Source organism: Sylvia atricapilla, chromosome Z (genome assembly GCF_009819655.1).
Source record: "Sylvia atricapilla isolate bSylAtr1 chromosome Z, bSylAtr1.pri, whole genome shotgun sequence".
NCBI classification, from domain to species: domain Eukaryota; kingdom Metazoa; phylum Chordata; class Aves; order Passeriformes; family Sylviidae; genus Sylvia; species Sylvia atricapilla.
In genome coordinates, this window is record NC_089174.1 from 44,494,873 (window position 1) to 44,506,986 (window position 12,114).

Consider the following 12,114-nt stretch of genomic DNA (forward strand, 5'->3'; position numbering starts at 1 on the left):
AAATGACATTTTTAGAGAAAGCTTTATAGACTCTGGACCATCCATAGCACTTCAGGAAGAAAATGAAATTAAGACATTTAAATGGTCTTAATCAGGACCACAATGAGGATCTTTGCACCCAAATTTTCATTTGGAGGTTAAATATTTGCCCCAAGTATGTAGTCCATGCCACCACTGCTGTCAGTGAAGAGAGAGAGCTTGCAGTAGGGCTAATAATTTCATCCTAAGATCAGTGCCTGAGAAATAGATCACTAATGCATTTTCGTAACTGGAGAAGCTTGTCACTCCAGAGGCCCTCATGATGTGCCTGCTGATTTTTTTTTTTTTTTCTCTTTCTCCTCTGGTGAGGATTTTACCTGATAAAGTGTACTTTTTAAATGGGAAAAGGTAAATTGCACCAGCCTAACCACTGGAATTTACACTTCTCTTTTTTTCTTTTCTTTTTTTCTTTTTTCTTCTTTTTTTAAAATAAGAAAGCAGAAGCTGTTTAAAAAGAATCATTTATCTCCATTGCAAAATGAAGTCTGTCAAAATCACCTGCTTTCCTTCTTCAGTATCTGGATCTTGTCCCCAACACTTGTCTGATATGAGAGTTCTGGGTCCCTTAAGCTGTTTGTTTCTTGGGGTAAGCAGTGAAAAGTATTTTCTTGCTCTGTTATCTTCCTCAAACACAGACCTTGCCTGGAACCTGAAGTACATGGAGAGCCTGTCCTTGAACTCACAGTCTGCAGCAGCATTAACATGTGTCAGTTTTAGCAGTATTGGGCTCAAATTCTTAGTTGGTGTTCTGGAATGTAAATAATATGGATTGATTCTCTGTGACAGTCCTGTGGCTGCTTCTGTTAGTGAAACACCCCCAAAAAACTGAATCATCAAACAGTGCTCCTAAGGAAGGGTAGATAAAAGGGTATCAGGTTTTTCTATGACATGTATGGTAATATCTTTTTCTAACCTGATGCAACACTTTCATGCTGAATATAGCAACTAATGATTTGTGCCTGAGCGAGTAAAATGAGGCCTAGCCGTGTGGAATTTGCCATTCAACAAGTTTTGTATATATCACAAATTCTGGATCCTGAGATACACTTTGTGTCGTTGCAAATCAGTGTGTTACATTTTTTGTCTTAAAATCCAAACATATTCTCACTAAACCATAGCAAAGTGTCTGTGTTTCTTTCAAAGAAGTGTTGTTGTGCTCTTCCTGAGGAAAACTATTTCCCAGTAGCAAAACTTACTTAATATTTGATAATCACCTGTACACATCAAATGTCATCAGTGTTTTTGACAAATGAAAAAATGAGCATATTTATTCAAGTAACATTCATGTTGCTCCCCAATTCTGTTACCATTCTATTTGTATATGAGCAACCATGCTTCAATTTCCAAATGCAGCCTGGTAGGAATTTCACAGGAAAGCATTGCAAACAATTTATGAAATCACTGGGGTTTTTTATTGGCTGTGATTCCATTTTAAAAGAACATCATACCATTTACCCACATCATGCAGGAAAAAATACCAGGAAAATAACAAATTAAAATCACGTTTACAATGTCTCTACTTTAAATCATCCTCAAGTACTGCATGCATCTGAAAGAAAGCTGGGGAGCATTTCTACTAGAAAATGCATGACTAAGTTCAATTTTGCTCTGTGTGTGTGAAAGAGAAAGAGAGAAAACAGGCAAATTTTTTGATGACAGTATTGAAATATTTTACTAACTCAGTGCATGAAGAAACAGTTATCTTGATAACATATATTCAGAACAAATACAGACAACTTCCAGATACAGAAGACGTTCACATTTAGATCACAACAGCTAATTTCTAACAATGCTTGTTCTAGCACAAAAAGCTTGGCAAAAAGATGTATTCAGCGGCACTGACATGATCTTTCTTGATGAAAGAGAGAGGCTGGGAGGGATCTAAGCCAATGTATGATACTAGAAATATAGACAGAGGAACTCCAAAGTGATTAAGCACATGATCTTATATTTTGTTTTATTAGTTTTAAACACAAGAGTAGCATTGATAATTAATATTGCAGTCTGATTTCATATGGCTTTCTCTACGTATAAATGTGAGTTCACAAGGTCAATGGCAAACTAAATCATTTACCCCCCAAATGTGAAGGCCCTTAGACTTTTCTTTTACTAACCTGTAAGGTACTTTTCTTTTACTAACCTGTAAGGTCTTGGTACTGTGAGGGAAAATGACTGCAGTGTCTAGCCAACAACCTTTCTGTGTGTAAATAAAAGTAGTTATAAAACCAAAACACCTCATTTACCTGAGATTGAACAGACCAGTGATGCAAACAAAACAATGTCATGAAAGACAAAAAATATTCAGAATCCAAACAATGAACCATGCTTCTCTTTGGTCTCTTGTTTAAGTGCTTCATCATCTGCTTGAGTGCCAAGGGGGAAAGTGTGTGAGACAATGCTTCTGATTCCCACACTAGTCAAAGGTGTCTGTGTCCCTTGTTACCAGTTCTGAGTGGGAAGGGAAATGGATGGGCAGAAGAGAAGGGAGAGTGCCTTGTTCTTGAGTCTGTTCAGCATGGCTTAGGCACTTGGGGACTGTGGAATGACTTGAGGAGAGGTCCACTCTCATGCAACGTGCCAAAAGTTATGTGAGGCAATACCAAGCAAAACCTATCCAGTACCTGTGGTGGATCTTCTGTTGTGTTTCTTATGGCAAGAAAAAGAAAATGGAAACCACCAGCTCACACCTGGATGAACTCTCTGCTGTCAGTGGAGGAAGGGCCGCTGCAGGTGCAGGCCAGTTGAGATACAGAAGTGATGAAATGGCTGAGCTGGGAAGATCCCACAATGAAAAAGACTAGAAAACACTACTTAATAAACCACCTTCCCTTTCCCTCCTTCTTTGTGAACCTGGAATGAGGCCTACCAGACTCAGTATAGATAATAATAGATCCTATTACCGTCTTCAGGGGTTTAATCCAAGTGTCCACACAGCTCAGGAGCTCAGCTCTCAAGGGTTGTATTTTTAAAGTTCTGAGCCCAGGAATAGCACTACTTGCTTAAGAAATTTGAGTACAGTCTACACAAGATCCTGACTTAGACAGGTCATTCAATGCCACAGCTGCTGAGGCACAATTATCTAAAACAGTAACAGTCTTCCTTTCTCTCTCTCCTCCCCTGATTTCCTCACTTTCTCTGATTTCCTCACCTTCCACAGATATGTGCACAAACACGCACAATAAGCTGCCAGAGAGACTGTGAAAACAACCAGCATTAACATTATGCAAGGAGAATGCTAGGCAGAAAATTCTGATCTTAAGTCAGGAACAGTATTCGGTTCACTGAGGAAGGGAATCAGTAATAGGGGTTATGGAAAGGTCAGGAATCAAGTAGAAGAGAAAAGCAGAAGTAAAGCAGAATAAGCTTATTTTCTCATTTGTTTGTTTGCAGAGTTCCCCAGCACAAGGTCAGGGAAATATATGAATGGATTCATTTTAGCACAGGCACATTTCTGGTGGTTCTACTTAAGTATTAGAGAATATGTGCCACAAAGATTACTCCAGGCATTTCAAAAGTATTGATGTCTGTCAGTGATCTAGGTTAGATCTAGCAACCACGAGTGGCTGAAGTGAAGAGCCAGGCTCTGCCTTTTAGCTTTCAGAGATGTTGGATACTCTGTGGCAGAGCATCAAAGTGAGCTGCTGCCATTGTGACAGAAAGAGAGTTTTCAATTTTGTGAGATTTACTTAAACAGCCTCAAATTACTAGTTCCTGAATTTGCATGGTGTGAGTAGGACACTCTTCCTAGAAAATGGTAAATTGGTCAACACTACCATGCTGTACCCAAGCACTGATTCATAGAGTGTTCTGGGTCATTAAAAGCCCCAAGAGGGAAGCAGTCATCTTGCTTTAAAATAAAGTTAGGGGGAAAAAAGTCCCACTGACATTATCCAAATGAGTAAAACCTACCTTTTCTTTCCTCTGGATAGCCCTTGGCAGCTTGTACCTGAAACATGCCTTGTTCATAGATCCAGCCTGAAACAAGTTGCATCTTTATCAACTTGTTCTTACATACATATCGGCCAGACCTCTTCAGCCTCTATTTTGGATTCAATAGAAAGTTATGTTTGAAATTATTTGAGAAGAAAGACTGAAACAACTGAATAAGGATTGTTTGAGGAGGGCACACTATATTTATTCTCTTTCAAAATAATCTTCTCCTATTACAACAGAAGCTACTGGAAGATACAGAGCTCTCATGCTCAATTCCTTAACCATAGTACAGATTTCTTCTTCTTACCTGGAAAGGTGATAAATGTCTTCTAAAATATCCTATTCAGGAAAATACTGAGAGGTTTGCCTAAACTCAGTTACACTGAACAAGTGTAACAAAGAAGATCCATTGAAGAAAAATGCTTAATTTAGGTGCATAATGAAGTGTCTGATATTAACCTCCTTTTTGTTGTAAGCAGAAGGAGTGTATTTGCTTTCAAATCTCATCCATATACTTAGGAAATTTTTGTTGTTCCCAGGGACAGGGACAAGTAATGCTAGTTCTGCCAGACAAATCCTGATTGTCCTGACAAGATTGTGAGACTGAGATGATACTCTCATAGCACTGACTACAGAGACCTAACCAGATGCAAAATTTCAGGATTAGCTCTTCAGATGACAAGCCAGATACCTGATCATGAGACCTGCATTCAAAATAGGTCTATCTATGTATTGAATCTATGTAAGTATTAGCAAGTCAACATCTGCCACAGAATTTGGATTTTCTTATGCAATTATGTGGTATCTACAGTGTTGCATTGAGGAGACCTCTGTACCTGTGCCTGCAAAAGGCCACAAAGATAACAGTGAGAAAAAAGTCTTCTCCCACCCTGCCAGTTATCAAGGGATACTACACACTTCTCTAATACTAATTAGCTCCTGCACAGCACTCAAGAAGCATTTTCACTTTATGCCTTTATAGTAGGTGGAGCCTGAAACCTACATTTTACAGGTGCAGAATCTCAGTGGGGCAGAAAATAAGTGATGTCCCCAAGGCAATGCAGTCGTTTAGCACATTAAACATCATGGATATTTATAGATCTGCCATGACTAACATTCAAGACACCACACAGTCCCACACTCAGCAGGAAAGGGTAGACGGGACACAGCCATGACAATATGCTGGAACCCAAATGCCCAACCCACAAGCATTGCTGGAAACAGGACAGTTGAATATGGCAGAAAGAGGAAGATTGGTTAAACAGAGCAGCAAATACACTTGTCATTGGCTTCAGGGGGCTTGGGGAGGTCCTCTACCAGTGCACTGTGCACTCTTCTGTGGTTTCAGCCCTCTGTATATGGCAAGTGTCTGATCAATTTACTCATTCAAGGTAAATGTATGGCTAATTCCCAAAGTAACATGACTCTTGCTTAGATTCTGAGGCATTTAACTTCTACAGCATCTGAGGGCAGATGACTCACTTCTTCCACAATTCTGAGTGATGTCAGCTACATAAGTCAGGCATGATATACTTTCCAAACTCTCTTTTATTTATGTCATGGGTGGAATTAAAACAGAAAAGTTCTGCTTCCATGAGAGAACTGAGATATCCCTTCCAAGAGCAGATGAGCTCAACAAAAAATCACTAATGTGATCCAATCAATAGGAACATTATAATAATGACTAATTATTATCAATAACAAAAATAAGATAATTTAAAAAAAATAAAAGAGGCCACTGTTCATACTTAGTGAACGCTCCTTCTTGCATTGGATGGTAATGAGATTGTTCCGTTTTTATGCTTTATGTGCAGTTGCCTTATTTAACATACATAGTACTATGGCTTATAATAAAAGTTGTGTAGTCTGCAGCTTTTTAATCTTTACATCCATTCAGAGGCATCTACTGGATGTGACTATGTACAAAATTAAGGAATGGATGAGTCTTGGGATGGAGGAAAGGGAAAGAGGCAGTCAGAAGGGAATGGGAAGCAAAGGGACTAGTGAGCAGTAGAGGGCAGAGGTGGGGAGGACTGCGGGACAAATGGCAAGATTGAAAATCCCCATTGGGCAAAAGAAAAATCCTTTGCAGTACTGTTTATGCCCATCTAACAGTCTGCAGCTATTACTTCTTGAACATGTCCTGCAGAGGCCCTGGTAAGTATTTGATGACTGTGTCTAGGATGCTCTCTTCTTCTTCCTCTTCTTCATCCCCACAGCCAGGAGGGATAGCCTTCTTTGGGCGTGTCAGGCTCCCTTCAGCATTAGCTTCCAGTGCAGCCTGGGCCTCTGCCTCCTTTTCTTCCTTCTTCTTTATCCCATACTGCAGGGGAGAGATAACACATTATCTGAATCATAATATGAGAAACAATGCATGCTGAACAGGATGGCTGATGAAGCCACCCATTGCATGGGGTTCCTCATATTCTGCAGTAAGAACATCACATATTCTCATTTCACAATTTTACACAGACACTAAAAATATCCGTACTAACAACCCTCCACTAAGTATTGCCTCCACTAAGTATGGATATCCTTCACAAGACAAGATGCTGAGATTACTCAGAAGCAAGTACAGGGGAGAAACTATACAGGGGACTATGCAGCTGTGGGTCTCTAGTAAAGATAACATAAGCTCTGTGTTAGTAAAGTGTTCAGGCGGCATTCTACTAATGTTGATCCTCCTCTTTTCTGTTAACAAGCCTGATGCTCCAGTCCATCACCCACAATGATTTTGAAAGTCCATCTGAAGAATTTTATAGCTTATAGATGTGACAAAACTTCAGGGAAAAATTAGTTATCAACAAAAGAAAGCAGTTCAGGACAGACAGGACATCAGGGAAGACAACAGTTCTATATATTCTCATGTGGACATATCGTATACCACTCATCCATGTTCTCTTTGTATAAGTGGCCCAAAAAGAATTCCATGAAAATAAACCGTCATGAGAACATCAGCTTACTCCTACTGTTTGAAGACAATCACTCTGAACCCGGTGAGTAGAATGGGTACTTGAAATTTGCTACATCCACTAAGAACTAGCACCATGACACTAAGACATTATATGAGTAACCAGAATGTTATTTTATGATATTACATTCAAGAAGCTAGATTTAATACAGGACTAAATATATGCATGTCATAAGTGTTTGCAGTTCAGAGATTAAGGTAATACCCAATAAAAAAAAAAATCAGCACAAACAGTCACTCTAGGTTAGTGACTACTAACCTAGAGCAAGTAGTATACCTGCAAGCTACCCTCTGTATTATTGAATCATAGAATGGTTTGAGCTAAAAGGTGCATTTCAAGGCCATCTAATCCAAACAGACTAGGAGTAGGAACATTTTCAACTATATCAGACTGTTTAGAGATCTGCTCTGTTTATTCAGATCAATTCAAATTTCCCAGACTGATTCCACTTTTTCTGATGATAAATGGAGGTTAAACTTTTTTGGTACTGCTATCATGATGCAAACTCAGGAAGCGTCTTCATTTCTCTGAGCCCAGCTGTGCTTCAAAGAGGACAGCTTTACATTTCTGGGATGCTTGTGGTCCCCAGGCTAACAGCTACCTGTCTGGAAGCAATATTGCTCCGCTTATCCTTTTTACCTTTTGGAAAGCCATCTTCATGGCTGCTCACTCTCAGCTCCTCAGCCATCAGTCACCTCACAGGCACCTGCACAATTGCTTACAATTCATTTTGTATGAATATGCTTGAAAAGAACATTAAAAATAAAATTAAGTATAATTTCTAAAACACCAAAGTATTAAGCTGGTATGATATACTCAGTATTTTCAAGTACCAATAAAACTTACTGCTGAAAAGACGTGAGGTAGATACTATTTTCATTATTTTTCCTTTTCATTTTTTCTACTTCTAAGATTAGTAAAAATTGTTAGCCAGTAAAACCAAAAGTGCACTGCCACTTTCATGACTTTCTAATTTCAGAGGGCTGTTGGATGTGACTTTTCCTCCTAAACATTTCTGAGAAAAGGCATTATTTTTGATTCCTTTCTCCATCATAATTTATATTTAAGATGACAGCCTGCAAAGTTGAAAGCAGTGGCTTTGAAACACTCTGGTTCTCTAAATCAATTCTCTCATGCCAAAATGTTCATTAAGGATATTTGTCTTACAATTTTTATACCTACTAGATGTGGGTCACTCCTGATTTCATGGGAAAGATATTAAAGACAAGTGATATCTCCATTCACATGTGAGACAAAGAAAGAATTTTACCAACTTGTAATTATAGGGCTGTACACCACAAAGTAGATTCAACACAGGACCATCTACCATGCAGATGGAATGACATGCAATGCTGGATTGCAGTTAGTCTGCACAGCTGTATTAACCCCATTCTCCCTCTCAGGCCACCGGTAGATGTCTTTAGGTGATTTCTGGTGTAATTAATATGCAGATTGTGCCTTCCTATGCCAGCTAGAGGAGAACATTAGAGGAGACAACATAAATCCAAGTACCACACAGGTACCCTGCATGCTTTCAAATCCTCCATCACAAAACACAAAACACGTATCAGCTCAAGATGTGTTGATCATCTAGCTCAGGTTGTCTGCTGAACAAACATCAAGCTCACAGGAAAGAGCAATAACAATCAGTTATGAAAATTCAATATTATCATTTAACTTTGGTGGTATTTTGTAATGCTTTGTATTAACAAAAAATGTAAGCTGTGAAGATTCATATGTGAATAAAATGGCATATTTTAGGTTTGAAATTGTTTCAGAGGAAATAAAATTATAGAAAGGAAAGTTTTAATATAAGCAAAATTTTCAAACAATGTCCTCTCATGAAATCGTTTGGGTGAGGTCAACAAATAACTTTTAAAAATATGACTAAAAATAATCTTCCTGGTCCTCTGATGATAGGAAATATTTCATTACTTCCAAAAAAATTGAAGGATGAGAATAGTTATATTTTTATTCAAGGTTCAACCCCACAAAATTTAGTATTAGAAGTTGTATCATTACCTGCTTGGCCTTCAGTCATATATTCATGTCTTCCACTACATGCAGAATTATGGACTATCCCAGGAAGATACTGAAACATTTTTAGTATGTGTACCCTCTTGCCACTCCTAGAGCTATTACTCTGCAGCCACATGGGGATTGTCATCACTGGGTCATTTTAGAGAAATACGTCAGCCTGGAGTCCTCAGTCATCGGGTGGGAAGAGTAGGGAAAAAATACCCAGGCCCTTGGCTTAACCCCCACTCACTGACTGCATGTCAGGAACAGACAAGACTAAAATACTAACAAACAACATCAACTTCCTCCCCATCTCTCTTTCTCCCTATTCCTCCAGTTTTTTACAAGGCAAGTAGGTGCATGAACTAGAAACATTCTGGAAATTTGATCTAATGGCAGTAAGAGTGTCAGGGAGTAGAGGAACGTTGAGCCAATGGGATCTGCAGCCTAAAATGTGAACCTATCATAAATATAGTTACAATTTCTTAAGACAAGCCAACAGCTTCTACTAAAAATGAACATGTTTATCTAGCAAATATTTAGTCTATGGGATGGATAAAGAGTAATATAACTAACACACTTGCAGATGTAATAGCATATCTTTGGGTCAGGAGTGGAACTGACTCTACAGGAAGACAGCTGCAATCAATGTGCAAGGAAATGGTTTTCCTTGGATCAGACTTGGAAGTGCCTATTTAGAAACAAGTGATTTATCTGAAAAAGCTAAAGAACTAAAAAAGGAGCTTTGTAGGGGATACAAAGATAACTCAAAGACTATATGGTGGGACCAGAGAAGTAGGAAACAACTCTTACTCCCATACTGTCCTGAGAGCTTGAAACTGGACCTCAGTCCAAATATTACTGCATATGAAATAATACTGCATGAAATAATACTGCATGAAATAATATCACACATCACCAAGCTTTATCCTCTGGGAAAAGGTTGGCATGTGAACTATAGTGGTTACATCTCTCTTCAGGGAATTTCACTTTGCAGTGGCTTTGCATAGCTGCAGGTAGTACTGAAACTATGTCTGAACAGCTGCAGCAGATACAGCCATCCTTGGAATTACTATTTTATTGACTATTTACTAGCTAAGGTTTGAAAAGCTACTGGGAGGTTTAAATATTTATTCCTTATCTTGTTTCCTATAAAAATTATGCAAGTCTATACTAACAACTCTGTCTGCAAAATTTCATTCATATTCTGAACCTCAATTAAAAAAAAAAAAATCAGCCAGACTTGAAAGCATCTGGTTAGAAAAGACACTGAAAGGGCAACATGCACACCATTTTATCTCAAGAGTTACCCTGACCTAAGTCTTTTTCTTAGTGACTTCAACTACTCTTCACCTGTTCTCAGACTTAACTACCCTTTGAAATTGAAGTATTTCTCCTCATGTCTAATGTGATTTCCCATGAATGTCTTAAAAAAATCTGGAAAATATGCAGCTACTACAAAAATATTTATCTTTCATCTGTCCTTTTGGACATTATTTACCAACTGTGCAAAGTTCTTATTTTTCTCTTCCATTACCAATTTTCTGCCAGGAATATATGTAGGACTGAAAAAAATCAGCGCAGAGTTCAGCACTGACCTTTAGTTCCACAACAGTGAGAGTCTAGGGTACAGAAAAAGATTCCCCTTTTATTTGATTTGTACAAACTTGGAAGTCTTTCTACATGATTTCTTTGGTCTCTCTGTGAGTGAACAGGCTGTCAAATACAGGTGAGGGTGCTGAAACCCAGAGCCTCAAATACACTGTTCTCACCACGGTTTAAAGCACAGAGTCTACTTTGATGTAGACCTACCCAAAAAATGTGCTCTGGCTTTTCTTTCAGCTCAAATCTGCTGATTTAATTTTGTGTTAAATTTGGCTCTTCTTGCTTATTTGTTTTGTTGATCTACTTGTCTTTCTATCAGTTCACTTATCCTGAGCTTGACAGAGAGAATTAGTCCCCAGAAAACTTGTGAGGGAGGCTTTTAACACATATGAAAGGAGGACACTCTGTTTGTCTCTCAAATAACCCATTTAAGTGCAAGGTCTGCCATGCAGTGTTAGAATAACACTGACTGTTTCAGGCAACTCAGACACGCTGACCCTAGATAATCTCTCTGCTTTCTGAGGAGTAAAGAACAAAGAATCACAACCTGCCACATGGGCAATCATGCAAATTCCAAACCATGGCATGGACTGAAAGGCATGAGAGAGAAAGCTGGGTGTCTCAGTCAAGGACACACCAGCAGGGTGTGTGGGGGGTGTGCCTGGGGGCTTGCGTGGAGTGAGTGTAGGTGTGGGTGTTTCCTTGTCTCTACATTCTGCTGCACAGCTCTGCTGACCCTGTCAATGTGCTAGTGGAAGACAGCTGATTAACAATGGAAAAGAACAAGGCAAAGTCTGGCAATTGCAGTCCTAAACTACATTGTTCAATTGCATGTGAGCTAAACAGGAGCACAGCTCAGGAGAGAGGTGGCAGGGAGAAAAAAAAAGAGGACAATTGAACTTCAGGCAGGGGACACTTAAGATGCAAAGGCAGGGCCTCATCTCTCCCAGAAAAGAGGTTCCAAAACCATTTCCTTGGGGGCTGTCAGAGTTTTTCAGGCAGTTTTCCAGCACCAGTTATTTGCAAACCTGACTCATGTCCTTTGAATATTTTAACTCATCCAAGATTCCATCTCCCCATAAGTTCCTGATGGCTACACATGCCTTGCTACTCTGTGCTAGCTCAGGCTTTCAGCTCTGTCAAAATCACAGCAATTCTTCTTGCATGACCTGTCTTTTTTCCAGTATGCTCTTCAGTCTTATCGCCCAGTTTCTCTCAGGGGGCTCCCACAGCAAACACAGAGGCCTACAGGTTTTCTCTTGCACCACAAACATGTATCAGATGTAGATGTGGATTTCAAAGGGCACACATGATCTTCAACTGCCTCCCATCAGCATCTTCTGGTGACACTGGGTGAATCACAGTCTTTCCTTCTCCCCACAGCAATATTGCTGCCTGAGAACCACACCCCTGGTTTCTATTCCAATTGGCTGTGGAACTGCAGAACAATCCTATGGGAATACTCAGTTCTCCAAGCATCCACGAGTAATGCTACCCTACACAATAGATACGAAATCTGCTTTTCTGCTGCTCCACAACAGATGGA

General features: G+C 39.3%; 2 protein-coding genes across 3 annotated transcripts in view; one reads left to right on the plus strand and one right to left on the minus strand.

Annotated features, from left to right (window-relative positions):
- The window catches only part of PCGF3 (polycomb group ring finger 3), a 291,744-nt gene that overhangs the window by 268,643 nt on the left and 10,987 nt on the right, over window positions 1–12,114 (plus strand). The gene's annotated exons all lie outside the window — the stretch shown is intronic.
- CPLX1 (complexin 1) overlaps window positions 3,534–12,114 on the minus strand; it is a 101,041-nt gene continuing 92,460 nt past the window's right edge. For both annotated transcript variants that reach the window (XM_066339194.1, XM_066339193.1), the window contains one exon: window positions 3,534–6,295. In XM_066339194.1, coding sequence (XP_066195291.1) covers window positions 6,098–6,295 — 198 coding nt within the window. In that variant the 3' untranslated portion in view covers window positions 3,534–6,097. The remainder of the gene's footprint in view (window positions 6,296–12,114) is intronic.